This window comes from Oxyura jamaicensis, chromosome 24 (assembly GCF_011077185.1).
Source record: "Oxyura jamaicensis isolate SHBP4307 breed ruddy duck chromosome 24, BPBGC_Ojam_1.0, whole genome shotgun sequence".
NCBI lineage: Eukaryota > Metazoa > Chordata > Aves > Anseriformes > Anatidae > Oxyura > Oxyura jamaicensis.
Genome location: NC_048916.1, coordinates 139,035 through 157,012, shown reverse-complemented (window position 1 = coordinate 157,012; position 17,978 = coordinate 139,035). Strand labels below are relative to the sequence as shown.

Here is a 17,978-nt window from a genome sequence, read left to right as displayed (position 1 = left end):
AGGGACATGTCCCCAGACACTAGGAGCCCCATGGACATGTCCCCAGTTCCCAAGAGGCCCAGGGACATGTCCCCAGACACTAGAAGCCCCATGGACATGTCCCCAGTTCCCAAGAGGCCCAGTGACATGTCCCCAGTCCCCAGGAGCCCCAAGGATGTGTCCCTGGTCATGAGGCACCCCAAGGATACATCTCTGGTCACCAGGAACCCCCGGGACATGTCCCCAGTCACTAGGAGCTGCAGGGACATGTTCCTGGCCACCAGGCATGGCAAAGATATGTCACCAGCCAGGGGGTGCCCCAGGGATATGTCCCCTGTCAGCAGGTGCCCCGAGGACATGGCCCCAGTCATTAGGTACTCTAAGGAAATGTCCCCAGTCACCAAGCGCCCCAGGGACATGTCTCCAGCCACTGGGCACTCCCTGCTCACCACATATCATGAGAACAAGTCCCCAGTTGCTGGGCACCCTAGGGACATATCACCAGACACCAAGCACCCGAGGGACGTGTTCCTGGTCACCAGGCACCCCAGGGATGTGGCCACGGTCACTGGATACCCCAAGAACATGCTCCTGGCCACCAGGCACCCTGAGGACATGTCCCCAGACCCTGCCCACCTTTCGCTGGCACTCAGCGATGGGGTCCTCACGCCGCAGCAGGTGGCTGAGGACCTGGAGCAGGCACGGGAGGCCGCCCACCCCATGGACACCCCAGAGATGGAGCATCCCGCGATGCCAGCCGCGTCCCCAACACATCCCCGGTGTGTCCCAGTGCCCCGGCCCCTCTCCCCTCCGCACACCTACGGGTACATCTGCGGACCTCCTGCCTCAGAGCTGGGTGAGGGGGAAGAGGAGGAAGAGGAGGAGGACGAGGAAGAAGAGAGGACAGACACATGGGACCAGGGGGGCTCCCCAGGGGGGTCTCTGCTGAATGGCTGGGGCTCTGTCTCAGAGGGAAATGTCCCCAGCACCCGCTGCAGCCTGGCGAGCTCCTCCGACTGCTCCTTCCTCCTCGATGCCAGCTTTGCCCGGGCTCTGGCTGTGGCCGTTGACAGCCTCTGCTTCAGCCTTGAGGATGCCGATGGAGCCCTTGCCCCCCTGAGTTGCCAGGCATCGTTCCCTCTCTGTGGGGAGGTGGCCCAGGGGACAGGGACGGGCAGCCCCTGGGCCAGGGTGGCCAGCAAGCAGGGCGGGCTCTTTGCCGAGGACAGGAGGGACAGGAACACGGCGGTCCCCAGGGTATAGAAGGTGGGAAGGCCAGAGCCCTCCTGGCTTGGCTAAAATCCAGCTTTATTCATTGTTTCCCCCAAAAGGGGCTCTCTGCTGAAAAAAGCTACATGCAAAGGATGGGCGGCACCGGGGCAGTGGGTGCCCCTCCTGCGCTTCCCCCCTTTGTCCCTCCCTGCCAGCCTTGGCCTCAGGGTCCTCATCCTTCTGGGGCACCCTCATCCCCTGTGACTGTCCTGGGCTGTCCCAAACCTCCTCATCCCTCCCGAGCATCCTTGTCCCTTCCGAGCATTCTCAGGCATCCTCAGCATCCTTGTCCCCACCCAGAGCATCCTTGTCCCTCCCTCAAGTTGCTGCCCACCCCGCTGGCTCTGTGCACGCCTATTTATGCATCTCAGACAGAAATTAATGAGCATCCCATTTCAACCCCAATGTCCCCGTCCCTGTGTCACTGTCCCCATGCTGCCTCATCGCTCCTCATGCGGCGGGCAGGGTGACAGCGGGTCCGGGCGGCGGCTGCGCCCCAAGCCGCGGCCACAGGAGCTGGTGGAGCCACGGGACGAGGCGCTGCCAGTGGTGGAGCAGCTGCGGGCCAGGAAGGAGGGCTTGCTGTAGGGGACGATGTCACCTGCAGGGGAGGGGACAGTGCTGGTGGTGGCCCCCACCCTGACACTTGTCCTCGTGGTCGGCTCCCCGGGAGGGCTTACCCTGGCGGGGTGGGCGATGGGCAGCCTTGCGCTCGGCACTGCTCGGCTCCTGGCTGGGCGAGGGGCTGGGGGTCTCACCTGGGGGCGGCAGCGGGGGCGGCGGCAGGTCTGCTGCAGGGAGGGAGCGGGGGCTGAGAGCTACGGGTGGCCCCTGCCCCCCCCCGGGCACCCACTCACCTCCCAGATGCTGCTCCCGGCGGTAGCGGCTTCCTTTAGGCTTTGGGCGACTTTTCATGGTCTCTGAGCGGGTTTTCCCTGGGAGTGATGGAGCATCAGACCCCCCCCCAAATGGTGAGACACCCCCAGTCCCCGTGCTGGCATCGCGGGGCTCACCTGTGCCGTGGGGGCGGTGGGCTCGGGGCACACGGCCCTCGCCTGTGTCTGGGCTGCGGGGGCTCAGCGAGGGGCTTGGTGGCGGTCCTGCGCCGTGGGGGGGCCTCCTGGGAAAGAGGGGGGGATGATGTGGGGCTGGGGGTCACCACTGCTGCCTGAAAGGGGTGGGGAAGTGCGGGGAGCAGAGTGGCCCCCCCCCGTGCTGGTGGCCTGGCAGCACAGCTGGATGGCAAAGCCCCAGCCAGCTTGCACCGTGGCAGCACAGCTGGGTGGTGCTGCCCTGTCTGGACCTCAGCGTTACGCCCGGACCGCGGCGTTGTGTCCCCATCGTGCTGTGTCACGACAGGACACCGGGTGAGGCAGGCCTGGCAGGCTGAGCAAGCGGCATCTCCTACCGGGGCGGGCGGGGGCTGCAGACGTCCTCGCGGGGTGCGGGTGCCAGCATGGCAGGGGACCAGCAGCCGGAGGGGATGGCAGGTGAGGAGGCGGCGGGCTGATGGACGTCCTCCCCGAGGGGACACCGGTCCTCCAGCCCCAAGCTGCAGGGGGCACGGGGTGGGCGCTGGGGCCGGCGTGCCACAGCCCCCCTAGCCACATGCTACTTACCTGCCCTCCTCTTCTTCCTCCACCTCCTCTTCCTCCTCTTCCTCCTCCTTCACCTCCTCCTCTTCAGCATACTGGCTGAGCTCGCTGGCCGAGGGTGGCGGGGGCAGCAGCTCCGTCCAGCTCAACATGGGTGTTTGCACCGCTTTCCCCAGGTTTTTCCCTTTGGGGTTAGGGACGTGGGGCTGCAGAGACAGGGATGCCCCACAACGTCCCCGCATCCCCCTGGCACTGCCATGGCCCTACCGTGCTCGGGGCGGCCGGGGGCCAGGTGGGCGTACAGGGTGGCCGGCGGCTCGAGGCCGTGCTGCGAGCAGGGGCGGTGGAAGGTGCGCAGCTCCTCGCCACCCGCCTCGATGCTGCTGTAGATGGGTCCCTCGGCGGCCCCCGGCCCGAACGGCTCCGTCTGGGCGATGTAGCGGGAGATGCCGGCCTCTGCAGAGCAAGGCCGGCCCTGTCAGAGCTGGCTGCCACCCTCAGCCCCTTGCCAGCCCCCACCCCGAGCTGACCCCTCACCGTTGTAGTATCTCTCAGCGGTGTCCAGGCTGCTGGTGCCACCGCCACACCATGCGTCCACCAGCCACGGATGACCGCCAACAGCAGCCCTGTGAGGACACAGGCTGAGGGGGCATCCCCGGGTGGGCTGCAGGTCCCAGGGGGGCGTGCTGTTACCTGGGGCTGCCACGTGCTGGAGCTGGGGTGTGCAGAAAGGTGAGCGCAGAGAGAGATGGAGGCTGGGCTGAGGGTGCAGTGGGGCCGCGGCAGGTCCCTGCAGCACCCATGGGTGCACCCGTGGGTGTGTAGGCGAAGGAGGCTGCAAGGAGAGGAACCCCGTGTGGGTGCTGGGGACAAGTGGATCTGGGGCGCCCAGGGCTGAGCCCGTACCCGTGAAGTGGCTCAGTTCCTTCCTCCTTCGGCGGCGGCCGTAGAGCCAGGCGCCAAAGCCAGCGAGGACGAGCCAGCAGGCACCGCCAATGCCAGCGATGAAGGCTGGCCGCCGCGCCATCTCCGCCAAGTGCTCAGCCACACCGGCCCAGCCTACCGGCCCTGCTTCCCGCTCCACAGGAGGTGCTGCAAGCAGAGGGGGATGGGGACACTGGCGGGTTCCAAGGAGCCATCCATGGCACCCACCCCAAGGAGGACCCCTGTAGCCCCCACCCATGGGTGCTGCACAGCTGCGGGGGCACTCACCAATACGGATGGGGACAGGTGCACTGCGAGCACCCACACCCGCGCTGGTGGCCGCTGCCACCTCGGCGCGATAGGGGACACCGGGCACTAGCCCCTGCAGCACCGTCGCCAGCACCGTCCCCTCCACGCTCTGGTTGATGTGGAATCGGCTCTCGTTGCCCAGGCACCAGATCTGGTGGGGGGATGCATCTTCATGGTGGGGGGGTGGAGGGGAACGTGGGGTGTGATGGGGATGTGGGATGCGATGGGGGCTTGGGAGACGATGGGAATAACGTGTGATAAGGCTGTGGAACGAGATGGAGATGTGGGATGTGATGGGGATACAGGATTCTGTGGGGATGTGGGATGGGCTGGAGATATAGGATGCAATGGGGATGTGGGATGAAATGAGAACATGAGAACGTGGGATGTGATGGGGATGTGGGCCCCTGCTGGCCCCACTTACCCGGTAATCACGAATTACACCATTCTGCTCAGCCAGAGGTGGCGGCTGCCACGAGATGCGGACGCTGGTGCCGTTCCCCACCACACTGACGGCCCGTGGTGGTGCACTGGGGGCTGTGGGATGATGTGGGGTGTCATGGCCGTGCTGCCCAACATCCCCGCATCCTGTCCCCACACTCACCCGCCTCGGGGGTGCGCAGGGCACGCACAGCACTGTCGGGACCGTGGAGATGGTGGAAGTAGGGCCGCACCTTCACCTCGTAGTCCTGGCCGCGGCGCAGCCCAGTGAGCAGGGCACCCCGCTCACCCGGTGCCCGCACGTCCCGTGCCTCCCAGCGCCCACCACGCCGCCGGTACAGCACCTGGTAGCCCTGCACAAAGGGTGATGGGGGCTCCACCTGGGGACACAAGGGACAGGGATGGGGTGAGGGGGTTGTGGGAGGCGCAGCATCATATCCCCCTCCCCTCCCGCCATGTCCCTGCACTCACGGTCCAGGAGAGGCGCACGGCACCTGGTGGCAGCACCACTGGCTCCTGTAGGTGCACGGCCACTTGCGCCAGCTCCGTTGGCACCTGCTGAGGGTTCAGGCCTGGCTGCGTGGGGCTGGCATCTGCCAAAAAGCAGGATGGTGTTGGGTGCATGGCCACAGGGATGCACCAAAGGGTTCTGGGTTCCTTTGTACCTCTTCTGGGTCTCACCTTGGGTGCGGATGGGCTCCGAGACTCCGCTGGGGTCGCTGAGCCCATGGGCGCTGACTGCCCGCACCAGGAAGAGGTAGATGGTGTCAGGGACAAGGCCGCTCACTGTGTGTGTCTCGCCCTCCACGTTGGCTGCCACTGTCTGCCACGGGCCACCTGCTGCCTCGCTGCCGGGGGACAGGGGTGACCCGTGGCAGGGTGGCACCAGGCCACCAGGTCCTCACTGAACCTGGAGAGGGCAGCTGTGGGATACCTGAAAGCTTCCACAACATAGGTGACAGTAGTGCCGTCGCTTTGCTCATTTCCTTTCCAGCTCAGGGTGACACTGCTTTTGGTGATGTTGGTGACCACAGGGGTGGTGGGTGGCGGGGGGCGGTTGGCAGGCTCCTGGGGTGGTGGGGAAAGTCCAGATCCATCACCTGTGGGGAGAGGCGCTGAGACCCATGGCAGCTGCTTCCCCAGTCCCATGGCTTCCCTGGTCCCACAGCATCCCCATGACTCACCTTGCACCTGCAGGGTCCCACTCCAGCGCATCTCACCCATCGAGCTGGTGGCCACACACTCATACTGCCCCGAGTCTGTCACCTGCAAAGGGAAGAGCTCCTGCCCCATTGTCCTGAGCAGCCATCACCCTGGGCACCCGGCACCTTGGGCACCCAGAACCCCTTGCACCCAGCCCCCCATCTCAGCCCCCCCCCAGCCTTTCAGGGCTCCCCCCAGCAGGACGGCTCACCCGCAGGCTGCTGATCTGCAGGGTGCCATTCTCCAGCAGGCTGGCGCGGGTCTCGGGGCCCGGCATGGCCCGGCCGTCCTTCAGCCACCCCACATGGGGCTGGGGGTCACCGGCCACCCAGCAGGGCAGCCACACTGTGGCCCCCACTGGCAGCACTGTGCGGTTGGCGGGGCCCCAGTGGATGACAGGTGGCCCATGCTCGGTGGGTGCTGCAGGGTGGGGGAAATATCCAAATGACCCCCTCTTCCCTGCCACGGTTCAGCACATGCTCTGAAAACGCACGTTTTCTGCCTGACCTGGTGCCCACCTACCCGCCTCCACCTCCAGCAGTGCCTTGGCCAGGACGCTGCCGGCCACACTGATGGCCTGGCACAGGTAATAGCCTGCGTCGGTCGGCTGGACGGCGGTGATGGTCATGGCACCACCGGGGGCTACCGAAAAGCGGCTGGCCATCTGGGGGGGCTGGCCCGGGAACAGCAGCGTCTGGGGGAGGAAGGGAGGCAAGGCTCTGCTGTGCGGTGAGGGCGGGGGAGTCGGAGGGCTGGGGACAGTGCTGGGGACAGACCTGGCTGCCTTCCTTCTGCCAAAATACGGCCGGGGGCGGATTGCCCGTGGTCTCACACTGGAAGGTCACGCTGCGGCCAGGGGGGACACTCTGGTCATGGGGCCAGGTGACAAGCTGGGGGGGCACTGGTGCAGGGGGGAGAGAGAAAGAAAAGGGGGGGGGCGGGGGTTGCATACTTGCAAGCACGCTGGGGTGCTCCTTAGGGGTCCCCCCTTACCACGCACGATGAGGGTGCCTGAGGCCTCCGACTTGCCCACGCTGTTCTCGGCCACACAGGTGTAGGTGCCCTCATCTTCCACATGCACCTGGCTGATCCTCAGGGTGTTGTCAGCCAGCAGCTCCCATCTGGGGAGGAACCCCCGAGCCCACAGCACCGGCAGGGCACCAGGGTGCCATGAGGGTGCCATGGGGACGTGGGGTGTGATGGGGACGTGGGGGGGAGATGCAGGATGCAAGCAGGGATGTGGTTGCAGTATGGAACCATTGTGTTGGGGGTGTGGAGGCACCATATGATGAGGATGTGGGTGTGGTGGAGATACAGGATACAAGGATGTGAGATGTGATGGGGATGTGGGATGCAGTGAGGACATGGGATGAGGTACCAGCACACCCAGCCCCGTTGCAACTGCCCACCCCAGCACCGGCCATGGCAACCTCTGTGCCGGACCCTCGCCCACCACTTACCTTCCCAGTGGCAGCTCACCGTCCTCCTTGCGCCAGCGGGCTGTGGGCTGGGGGTCCCCCAGCACCTCACAGGGGAACTCGGCCGTCTCGTCCACCAGGACCGCTTGGTTTAGTGGCCGCTTGCTGAACGCGGGGCGTTCTGTGGGGACAGCTGCTGTCTGTCACAGCCCTGCCACCCCCAGCCCCCCCAAAAGCACATCCTCACCCCCACGCACCGAAGACCACCAGCTCAGCTGGCTCGCTGTCCCGCTCCCCCACCATGTTGGTGGCCACGCAGACGTAGATGCCAGCATCGCTCTTGCGTGTGGTGGCCATCATCAGCTTCCCACCACGGATCTGCCAGGAAGCCGAACTCAGCCGGGGCCCAGACACCGACCCTGGTTTTTGAGGCCCACCCTGTCCCTCACCGTGATACGCTCGTCCTTGTCGTTGAGCTGGGCACCGTTCTTCTTCCATGAGACAGTGGGCTCGGGGTGGCCACGGGGTGGAACGCACTCAAGGACGGCCGGCTCACCCGCTGCCACCACCACATCCCCGGGGGGCTGCCGGAAATCATCCCGCAGCACTGGGAGGGGAGGGATGCCACGGTGTCAGCCCTGCCTCAGTTTCCCCATCTGTATGCTCCTTCTGCAGCAGGAACCCCTTTTGTGGGCAAAAAATACCCTTTCCCAGCATGGAAATGATTTCCCAGGGGACAGCAATAAAACCCAGTGATGCTGCATTTAACATTTGCATGACCAAGGAGCGATTCTGGTGCTTAATCCAAGCCCAGTGCAGACTGGCCCCCATTGTGCATCCACCCCCATCCCTCTAGTGTCCCCCACCACCCCCAAGCCCTGGTCCTGGGGCTTATTCCCAGGGCTAACACCCAGCCCCGCAGGACCCCAGGGTGCCACCGAGCCACCCAACAAAGCGAGGGAAGCCAGGGCTGCGGGCTGGGGGGGTTCACCCCTTCATCCCCATAGGGTGGCAGCAGCCCAGATCAGAGGTGACAACAGGGAAACAGAGGGGGCTGGAAGACCCCGATATCCCCCCCCATGCCCCTCCAGATGAGCTGTTTCCATGACATTTTCCAGCTCTGACCAGGGCAGCAGCTCTGCCCCAAGCCAGCAGCTGGGAAAAGGGGGTGACAGCATGGAGGGTGCTCACCAGCCACTTCCAGCGAGGCATTCCTGCTGGTGGCTTCACCCAGGTAGTTCCTGGCCACACAGACATAGACGCCCTCATCAGGTTTGCCACGGCGGCCGTGAATGATGCGGAGGAAGAAGAGGGAGCCGCCGGGCAGCAGTGTGCGGTGGGAGCGGGGGTCTTCACGGTCCGTCTCCACCCGCTCACCGTCCTTGTACCACTCGACGGCAGGCGGGGGGCGTCCCTCCGCTTTGCAGCTCAGCGTGGCCGGCTCACCCTTGGACACCAGCAGGTCCGAGGGGTGCTCCACGATGCGGGGTGCCGAGTCCTCCAGCTGTGGGTGGGACCCTGAGGAAGTGTGTTGCATACCCTGAGGATGCTCAGCCCCCAGGAGGTGAGATGAAGTGTGGCCAGGGCTCAGCTGGCAGTGGGGAGGGCTCCCGTGCATCCTCCCCTCCCAATGTCACTCCTGTGTGTCCCCCTCCCTGGTCCCCCTGTGTGGGCTGGGGGCTGGGAGCAAGGCCAGGAGGGTGTAGGGCAGGAGATGTGGGGATGGGGACATTGAATAGGGATAGAGACAGGATGGAAATGGGAGAAGGAGGAGGGAGAGAGAGGGAGGAGGGAGAGGGGGAGTCAGGACGCGGATTGGAATGGGACAGGGACAAGGGTTGGGCATGGGAATGGGGACTAGAATGGGGACAAGGACAAGAGCGGGGATGAGGACAGGGACATGGGTGGGGATGGGCATGGGAATGGAGATGGGAACAAGGACGGGGATGGGGACAGTGACAGGGAGGGGGACACGTCCTGTCCTGGAGAGGATGCCGGGCCAGGAAGCCTGGGCAGTGGAGGAGAGCAGAAGGGTAGTCAGGGCCCACAGTGTGTAGGCACTGTCCCAGGGATGGTGGGCCGGCAGGGCAGGGCGGTGGCTGCAGCCCAGGGGATCGGTAATTAAGGGGCCTGGCCCGGTGGTGCTGTACAGAACGGCTCAGTGCAGCATGGCTTGTCTCTGATTGGTACTTTTAGTGCCTGCTTTCCCCTGGCATGTGGCATGCCAGGAGTTGGTGACATCAAGTTGCAAAAAATATTTGGTTTTAATTTAAAAAAAAAAAAAAAAAAAAAAAAAAAAAGCCTCCCCTCCCCGTCAAGTCTGTGTGGCTGTTTCTCAATGGATCCAGGGAAATCCCTATCGTTAAGGCAGGAGAATTAATTAACGCTCATTAATGCTGGTGCCTGCATTGTATTTGTGCCAAGCCAGAGTTCAGAGCAGCGTTTGCCACACAGAGACCCCCAAATTGGGGCTAGCCAAGAAATCCCAGCCCCTCGGTGAGCCCTTCGGGAGTTAATTAAAGAGCGGGACTTCAATGACGCCCCAGCCCCGGCTTCCTCCAGGCTGTGACCGAGTGGCACGGCCCGCTGTGTCCCCAGGGCCACCAACGGTCTGTCCCGACGGGTCCCCCAGTGCCATTTCGGCGTGCCCCAGCGCCGGCGCTGCAGTTCGAGCTTCGGTCACGGAGTGTCACTGCTGTCACACGCAGATGGGCGGGGGGGGGAGGGGGGGGGGGCCGTGCGGGAGAATCCCCCCTGCGGGACCCCGTTGTCCCATCGCAGCCGGCTGGGCTCGGGAAGGGACCCGGCTCGGACCCCCGCTCGTCCCAATTAACCCCACGCCCAGCAGGCTGCGATGGGACAACGGGGTCCCGCAGGGGGGCTCCTGCAGCAGGGCTCCCCCTCCCTGATCGGCCCGTCCTGACCCAAACGGAGCAAAAATTACGGGCTCAAAGAGAGGGGAAGAGCTCAAAAAGTGCTCTAAATGCAGCCGGACGCCCCCGTCCCTCCGGTACCGCCTCTGCCCCGGAGACCCTCCCGGCTCTGGGAGCGCGGTGGCTTTGGGGACACGAGAGCGGCCTCGGTTTGGGGCACAGAGACGATTTGGGAACATGCGGCGTTCCCGGCTCGGGGTGTCAGGGTCGGTTTGGGAAACACGGATCTTGTTTGGGGATGTGAAGCCGCTCCCAGTCACAGGACAAGGAACAGGTTTTGGAAAATGGGGCTGCTCTGGGGACACGGGACAGATCCGCGTGTGGGGACGCGGGGACGCTCTGGGGACGTGGGGACCGGTCCCCGTTCAGGTCCCGGGTCGGGGCTGCGGGGCTGCGGGGCTGCACGCTGCTTCCAGCGGCGGGGCCGGGACGGTGGGGCCGGGACGGCGGGGCCGGGACGGCGGGGCCGGGACGGCGGGGCTGGGCGCGTACCGTTGCCGGCGGTGAGGTTGCGGAGGTCGAGCGCTGTGATGCTGCCGTTGAGGCCGAGCAGCAGCTCGGAGGAGTTGGACATCTCGGCCGCCAGCGAGTCCGCGAACAGGTTCATCTGCAGCAGCGTCTTCAGCAGGTACCGCAGCATGCTGGCACGGCTCTGCACGGCTCGGCACGGCCCGGCACGGCCGGACCCGGCACGGCCTGGCCAGATCCGGCACGGCACGGCTCGGCTCAGCTCGGCACTGCCAGACCCAGAACGGCACGGCAAGACTCGGCTCGACTCGGCTCAGCTCGGCTCGGCGCAGCACGGCCGGACTCCGCACGGCTCAGCTCGGCACGGCACCGCCCCCCGGTCCCGGCGGGGATCGGGGGCGAGGCCAGCGAGAAGCGGAGGGGGGGGCACAGAGGTGCGGGGCGGAGAGAAAAGGGGGGCCCCCGGGGGGCGGCGGTCACCCTGGGAGGGGGGGGACAGAGGGACCTGAGCTACTCCCCCCAGCCGAGGAGAATGGAGGGAGGAGGAGGATGAAGGGGAGGAAGAGGCTGCTGGGGAGCCCAGGACGATCCCACAATATGCTGGGTCCTGGCTCTGCCACCCCCCCCCCCCCCCCCCCCCGCTCTGCCTTTACAAAACGCCTCCCGAATTAATAATTGGCAATTAGTGGCTTTATTAATGCGACGGGCTACCGTGTGAAGCAATGCACCTTTTTGGAGCTGGCTGCTCCCGGCGCTAATTGGAGCCTGAGCGTGGCCCCCCAGCTGCATTCCCCCAGCATGAGAAGGGGCTTGTTAGGGTGGCACTAATGACCAGGCTGGAAAAGCACAAAGCTGCGGCTGGTGACAGGGTGGGGGCAGCGAGGGGGCTCGGGGTGTGTAGGGAGGATGGGAAGAGGTGGCTGGGAAGGGGAACGGGTGATGGGGAGACAGTGGGGTGACACCACTGCCACCGGGCACACACATCTGGATGCACACCTGCAGAGGAGAGGGGGCCTGTGCGACTCAGCTCATCTGGGGTACAAATGTGCTCCAACACAGGTTCACATCTGGAGGCTTTTTCGGGTCATTGTTTGTGCACAGCTGGGAGACAGCAGGCTTTTATGACGCAGAACTGGAGTGCAGCTGGTGTGCACAGCTGGGAGGCTCGGGCGTTGTGTGTGCCCACAGCTGGACAGGTCCCTGGTGCCACAGCTGTGCACATGGATGCAGGCAACTTTGTGCTAAAGTGCACACATCTGGAGAGCTGCATACTTTGAATTTGTCTGCACCTGGAGCCATGGCAATGTTTAGCGTGCTTTCAACTGGACATGCAAATAGGATCTGGGTGAGTTCACATCTGGCCATACATCTGGAAGGCTCTGGAGAGCGGGCAAACACCTGGAGCTGTGCTGGGAGCCATAGGTGTACATCTAGAGGGGTGGAGAGACGTGCAGGCATGCACAACTGGAGGGGCACAGGCCATGCACACATCTGGTGGCATGCTGGCATGTGTGTTGGGTGCACATCTGGGTTCTTGGGGCCCTCTGGCACATCTGTGAACACCTGGGAGCCACTCTGCCTCTTTCAGCCCCAGCCAGGAAAGTCACTGCCGCGACCACAGAGCTCCTATCTGTGCATCTGCAGGGCCATGCATTATTCATGCCTCCTCTTGTTCATGGGCAAGAAGAGAAAGCAAATAAATATTAATTTAATAGTAACACAAAGCTTTTCCATTTCTCCTGCTGGGCTTTCAGCAGTCCAGGGACTCCCGGTAGGAAAAAGTGGAAATAAATTGCCTGCAGAATAACAGGTTTATCCAACTATTATACAAACAATTCTCTGCATTGGTAATTGAAAGTGGTGCTGGAATATTTAATGTCATGGCATCTTCCCTCCCCAAGCCTGGGGTTTCTGTGTGCCCCTGAAAGCCAAGCAGCGAGGACAGGGCATCTCCAGCATCTCTTTGGCCAGCAAAGGCAGTAGAGAAGGATGTTAATCCCCTCTAACGTGGTGACAAGCCGTACACTGGGGATCCCACAGCTACCTGTCCCCAGAGAGCTTTTGGGCCTCTTTTAATGGAGTGCTCTGAAGAGATGAGAGTTTTTAATGTGAATCTGAGGGTTTGGGGAGCCCTGGGGATTAAAGCACCCAGCCCTGGCTTGTTGGAAATCTTCCACATTAACCCTGCTCTGGGTCACCCAAGGCCTAAAACGGGGGTGAGAGGCTCCTGAGGGCGGTACATGCAGATCCAGTCCCCAAAACCTCCTCTTGGGATGGGGAAAGCAGACAAAGGAACCACCTCGTCCCGGCAGCTAATCCCCCGATTTGTCCCTGTTAATCATCTGGGCAAACAGCAAGCACGGGGTGGTGCTGGGGGCATTGCCTCCTTGTTAGCAGATTTATTATCGCCGCCGCGCTGCCTAATTGCCCTCTAATTCGGCGATTAGTGGCTGTTTGCGCAGGGCTTGGGTGCCGAAAACCGCTTCTCGGAATTTTTGCATCAGGTTAGGACAGGGCGAGGCTCTCCCTAGGCTTTGCCTCCTTGTTCCTCTTTATTTCAGCAGTCTCTGTCCTCGCCTTTCCCAACCCTCTGCGGCGTTGCCGGATGACATCGGGGTGGGGAAACTGAGGCACGGAGCCGGGCGGGCGGGAGCGGAGTAATGACAAGCGACATTTGTATGGGCAAATGAGCGGCTAGGAGCCTCCATGCCGATGCGGGGGATGTAAATCCCTCACAGCCCGGCTATTAGCATACCCCCGGGGAGTTCCCCGCTATCGCCTGTGTCCGCGGCTGCCTGGAAATGCGGCGCGTTGAATATTTATACAGGGCACGGGACGGCGTGCCAGGGAGGAGGGCCCCGGGCGCTGCAAGGGGGAAGGGACGGGGCACTTTAGGTGGTGACACCGGGGTGCTGGAGAGGAGCAAAGCGGAGTGTTTTAGGGCATGGTGGTGGGATGCTTTGGGATGATGCCGGGGAGCGTAGTGGGATGCTGCAGCGGCGATAGCGGCGTGTTTTAGGGGATAACGCTTTAGGAGATGATACTTTAGAGGAGTGTGGGGGGATGCTTTAGGGGATAACACTTCAGGGTTTACTTTAGGGTTGATGTAGGTTGCTTTAGAGGAGCGTACTGGGATGTTTTAGGTGGCGACACTGCTTTAGAAGATGATGCCAGGGTGCTTTAGGCCATGAAGCTGGGATGTTTTAGGGCAAACGGGTGTGCTTTAGGTGAAGATGCCAGCATGTGTTAGGGGAGGATGGTGTGATGTTTTAGGGGACGATGCCAGGAAGCTTTAGAAGATACTGCTGGGATGCTTTAGTTGAGCACACTGGGATGCTTTAGGGGAAGACACTGAGATACTCGAGGAAATTATGCTGGGATGCACCAAGGGATGATACCAGGATGTTTTAGATGATACTGGGATTTTTATTTTTTTATTTTTTTTTTGGGGGGGGGGCGTGGCTTGGGTCAGATGTTTTAGGGGATTATGCTAGGATGCTTTCAATGAGCACACTGGGATGCTTTAAGGGAGTGTTTTAGAAGCTGACACTGAGCTGCTTTAGGAGATGTTGCCATGATACACCAAGGGAGGATACCAGGATGTTTTGGGGGATGATGCTGGGATGTTTTCAGTGAGCACACTGGGATACTTTGTAGGCTGCTGCCGGGATGTTTTGTAGGAAGATTCTGGCGTGCCTCAGAGGAGAGGTGTCGGGATGTCTTCTCCCCATGCCTGGCAGGCGCAGAAGGGCAGTGAGTCAGGGGCTCCTTGCAGGGCATCACAGCCCGCCTCATTACCACTGCCTTTGGGAAGCCAGAGCCCATGTGTTCTCGAGATGAGCAGCTTGGTGTATATTAACATCCTATTTCCACCTCTTTAATACAGAGTTTGCCCAGATCATTCATCAGCCGGGCCTCCCTTCAGGGCCAGGGGAACCAGGCAGAGCCCAGCAGCTGGGTCACAGCGAGCACTGAGGGCTGCGCGTCCCTGAAGCCGGGTCTAACAGGTAGTGGCTCATGTGCGAATCGCTGCTTTGGGGCTGGCGCATCATTGGGAAAGGCGCTATCAAAGCTGTGCTTAATTGGGTGGAAGGGTTGTTTGCATGGCCACTAATGGGGGATCAGAGGGCCAGGGACTGATCGCTGACGGCCATACAAAGGCAACCAATTACTTGCTTGTCTGCATTATGTATTAACCCATCTGGGGCTGGGATATTGGCTTTGAAAGGGAGACAAAGGCGGAGGCGTGACAGTCCGCCCCCACCAAAGAAGCCTGCCTGGGCCCCTTTGTGCGTGGGGCTGGGCAGCTGGATGCTGCCTCCTCCTCCTCGCCATTGCCCATTGGGATGTGGCCCCCGAGGATGTCCCCAGGCGCAGTGGCAGTGTGCTGCCTTGCTTGGCATCCCCATGTCCTCCTAAATATTGCATCGCCACCACAGGCATCCAACACCTTTTATCTCCTTTCATCAGCCCCTGCTCTTTGCTGCCCACTGCCACATGCCGGGAAAACCCATTCGAGCTTCTGCTTTAATTGGCATCAGCCACCATCACTGTTAATAAGTTTACACTTCTTTTCATCAACATGCTTTTGCAATGGGAGTTTAATTATGAACAGGTCAGTAAATTGCAGCAAACACTAGTCCGGGAATATCTAATGGCTTGCCCTCTTGGCTCTTTGCTAACCGTTAATTATCATGATTGGGTTGGAAGGGTGGTGTGAGTGAGGCACTGGGGTCCCCAGGGTGGGAGCATGGTGGGGCAGCCACTGGCTGTTTGTCCCCCATCTGAGTGTCTCCAAAGCTGCCTTGCTGCACAGGTGATGCCAGCTGAGAACGGCCACCACTCATCTTACGGCTGAGCCTGGCCTTGCAGGCTGAGCACCTGCACCAGCACCCTCCAGCATAGCTGGAAATACCCCCGGAGACACCAGAACAGCAACCGTGTGTCGTGGTCAATAGATGAACCGCCTGGGTTTGGTGTCACTGCAATGAAAGAGATGTGGTTTGTTCTCTTGACACCAGTACCAACCCAGACTGTGCGGCTGGGGTGCCTTCATGGTGGCATTTCAGACCCTGCATCCATCCCTAATTAAATTATTAAATTAATCCTGACCAATGTATACTGCCAGTGGTGCTGGTTGATGCGATGCGAACGCTCACCCAGCTGGTGCCAAGCTCGGTCTGCATCTTGCTGCTGCTCAACAAAAGATGGTACAGTCTTTTTAATTGTATTTCCCTGCTTTTCCCAATTAAACAGCTTCAAATGAAATAGGAAAGTTGAGGGAAGAGGAAATCAGCACCAGTTAACATGGAGTGAGCTTTTTGCTGGTGTGGGCGCAACCCCAGAAATTCTGGCTCCCATTTGCACCCTTTTCCCCCCCCATTACACCAAGGATGCTCTAAATTTGTCTCTCTCCTGAGATACCTGGGAGCAAAGCAAGTGCCTGCAGGGTGGCCAAGGATGGGCACAACTTGCTACAGGAATGACCGGCACCACTGACAAGGACCTTGGCAGGGCAAGGAGGGGGACGAGCCCCATGCCAACATTTCATTTGCAAATGGTCAAACAGCCCTAATGGAGATGCAGGGCTGCATCGCAATCAGCTGCTCTAGAGGAATAATGAATTTTTCAATACGTAATTAACCGTTAACCTCATTTGCATCCCTCCCCTCCTCCTGCTCCCCTGCATTATGGAGAGCCCCTCTAATTGGGTTCTGATTAGCTTGGAATGGGGCGTGTGTGTGTGGGAGGGGGTGCGTGTGTGTGTGCAGCGCTGGGGGGAGAAGGGGCGGATGGTAACGGGGACGCTATGGGGCTTGGGCACAGGGACACCCAGCACTGAGGATGTGCAGCAATGGCTGCATCGTTTTGGGGCACACAGTCTTGGGGATGTGCTCTGGGGACACACCAGCAGGGGTGGTGATGGGTGCACCCCTTTGGGGACACTCCAGCAGCGGGCACTTCCCTGTGGGAACCCAGCTGTGGGGACAAACTGTCAGGGACTGAGGTGGGGACATCTGTCTGGGGACCTGGATTTGGGGACACACAGCAAGGCAGGCAGTGGGGGCATCCATTGGGGATGCGCTGGGAGGGTTTCAGCAGGTGCATCCCTTTGGACACCCTTTGGGGACATGCTAGCAAGGGCATGCATCTCTTGGGGGACACGTTGCAGGGCTGGCAGCAGGTGCACCCCTTGGGGGACAAATTGGCCGTGAGCGTACCCCTCTGGGGACACGTAGCAGGGCTGGCAGTGGGTGCACCCCTCAGGGACACTCAACATCCCACTGGGTGCCCCCTGCTCCCCGTCGCCGCTAACAAAGAGCCCCGTGTTCCTGTGCCCCGACAGCATCCCCTCACCGGGGTGGAGGCGTTTAATGTATTCCAGCGCCTGCAGCTCATGAAATTTGTAATGCCACAACTGCGGTAATCCCTGTAATTAGAATTGGATAATTACGGCTCTGATTGCTCCCGGGCCGCTCCCCGCCAGATGTGCTGCAGCAGCCGGGGGGGCCCCGCCGCCCCCCCCCAGTCCTGCCTGAAGAGCCGCCTTTTGCCAAACGCGGGTTTGTTTAACCAACACGGCGCTAATTAAAGCATTTTGTTTACGGGGCGGCTCGGGGGGGGGGGGGGGGGGGAGAACGGGGATGGAGCCAGGCGGTGCCAACCCCTAGGGACCCCAAGAGGGTCTCTGAAAGGGTCCCGGGAGAAGGGCGAGGAGCGGTGCCGGCCCCTGCTGCCCTTCGTTAGCGCCCCACGAGCTCATCAATCAAGGCCGGGAAGGGCCCCTCTGCTCGCGGCCGGTTTAATTGGGGGCTCGGCGGGGGGCGGCTGCGGGGCACACGCGGCGCCTTCTGTGCGGCGGCACCCCGGGGCCGCGGGGCAGCGCGCGGGACAGGCCCCGCCCCATCGAGGCAAGCCCCGCCCCTCAGGGCAGACCCCGCCCCCCTCGAGGCAGGCCCCTCCCGCTCGGCCCCGCCCGGTTAGGACACACCCCCGCTGACAAAAGCCCCGCCCCCCGCCGTTTAACCACGCCCTCTCCTCCCATGACCACGCCTCAAATCAAGAGAAGCCCCGCCCCCACCACCAATGACCACGCCCCTTCTCCGAGCCACGCCCCCCGCAGTCCTCTCGACTTGGGGCCGCCGGAAGTCCCTCCTGAGGGGAGCCAGCGCGTCACGTCCGCCCGCTCGGTCCGGCAGCTCCAATATGGCGGCGTCCTGCGGCTCCTCGCAGCTCCCCGCCGCCGAGCCGCCGCTGAAGATCCCCAAGATGGAGGTGCTGTCGCCGGGCTCGCCGGGCGCGCTGAGCGACGGCAACCCCAGCCTCTCCGACCCGTCCACTCCCAGCGGCGCCTCCCCGCTCGGTCCGGGGCCGGCGGCCGGCGGGGCCGGGCTGGGGGGCGGCGGCGGCGCGGGGGGCCGCGGCGGGGCCTCGCC

General features: G+C 62.3%; 3 protein-coding genes across 17 annotated transcripts in view; 2 read left to right on the top strand and 1 right to left on the bottom strand.

Moving 5' to 3' along the window:
* The window catches only part of ROBO4 (roundabout guidance receptor 4), a 6,504-nt gene extending 4,848 nt beyond the window's left edge, over positions 1-1,656 (top strand). Inside the window, exons 14-15 of one of the 3 annotated variants that reach the window (XM_035346265.1) lie at positions 127-535; positions 566-1,656. In XM_035346265.1, the coding sequence (XP_035202156.1) occupies positions 127-535; positions 566-1,242 (1,086 nt within the window). In that variant the 3' untranslated portion in view covers positions 1,243-1,656. Of the gene's footprint in view, positions 1-126 lie in introns of all 3 variants that reach the window. The other 2 variants (XM_035346266.1, XM_035346263.1) reach the window with 2 other exon arrangements.
* A 5-nt stretch (positions 1,657-1,661) lies between these two features.
* On the bottom strand, positions 1,662-10,899 carry ROBO3 (roundabout guidance receptor 3). Of its 4 annotated transcripts, none has more exons than XM_035346261.1 (23): positions 10,567-10,714; positions 8,333-8,659; positions 7,591-7,748; positions 7,399-7,519; positions 7,184-7,322; positions 6,717-6,844; positions 6,500-6,624; positions 6,246-6,417; positions 5,935-6,143; positions 5,705-5,786; positions 5,455-5,620; positions 5,202-5,368; positions 4,992-5,113; positions 4,684-4,900; positions 4,504-4,616; positions 4,059-4,230; positions 3,753-3,938; positions 3,540-3,681; positions 3,384-3,472; positions 3,114-3,302; positions 2,871-3,030; positions 1,932-2,371; positions 1,662-1,852 (listed from the first exon to the last, which is right to left on the bottom strand). In XM_035346261.1, the coding sequence occupies exons 1-23, from the start codon at positions 10,712-10,714 to the stop codon at positions 1,692-1,694; spliced, it is 3,933 nt and encodes a 1,310-aa protein (XP_035202152.1). In that variant the 3' UTR covers positions 1,662-1,691. The 4 variants fall into 4 exon arrangements, 2 of the variants coding, with proteins under 2 accessions (XP_035202152.1, XP_035202153.1); XR_004756044.1 differs by lacking the exon at positions 1,662-1,852 and having other exon boundaries at positions 2,147-2,186; positions 2,265-2,803; positions 5,455-5,635; positions 10,567-10,898; XR_004756043.1 differs by lacking the exon at positions 1,662-1,852 and having other exon boundaries at positions 2,147-2,186; positions 2,265-2,803; positions 3,384-3,938; positions 5,455-5,635; positions 10,567-10,899.
* Positions 10,900-17,683: 6,784 nt separating this feature from the next.
* The window catches only part of MSANTD2 (Myb/SANT DNA binding domain containing 2), a 31,008-nt gene continuing 30,713 nt past the window's right edge, over positions 17,684-17,978 (top strand). For 6 of the 10 annotated variants that reach the window (XR_004755996.1, XR_004755995.1, XR_004755994.1 and 3 more), the window contains exon 1: positions 17,684-17,954. Coding sequence is in view for 5 of the 10 variants with exons in the window: in XM_035346098.1 (XP_035201989.1) it covers positions 17,749-17,954 (206 nt within the window). In the remaining 5 variants the exon portion in view is untranslated. The remainder of the gene's footprint in view (positions 17,955-17,978) is intronic. The other 4 variants (XM_035346094.1, XM_035346092.1, XM_035346097.1 and 1 more) reach the window with 3 other exon arrangements.

Bases quoted from the DNA above. Each gene is read 5' to 3' on its own strand.
- ROBO3 (XM_035346261.1), bottom strand. From the start codon at position 10,714: ATGCTGCGGTACCTGCTGAAGACGCTGCTGCAGATGAACCTGTTCGCG. The intron at 5,787-5,934 runs GTGAGCCGTCCT...TTCCCTTTGCAG, and splicing joins TGCAGATCAGCAGCCTGCGG to GTGACAGACTCGGGGCAGTA. The intron at 3,473-3,539 runs GTAACAGCACGC...GTGTCCTCACAG, and splicing joins CCAGCACGTGGCAGCCCCAG to GGCTGCTGTTGGCGGTCATC.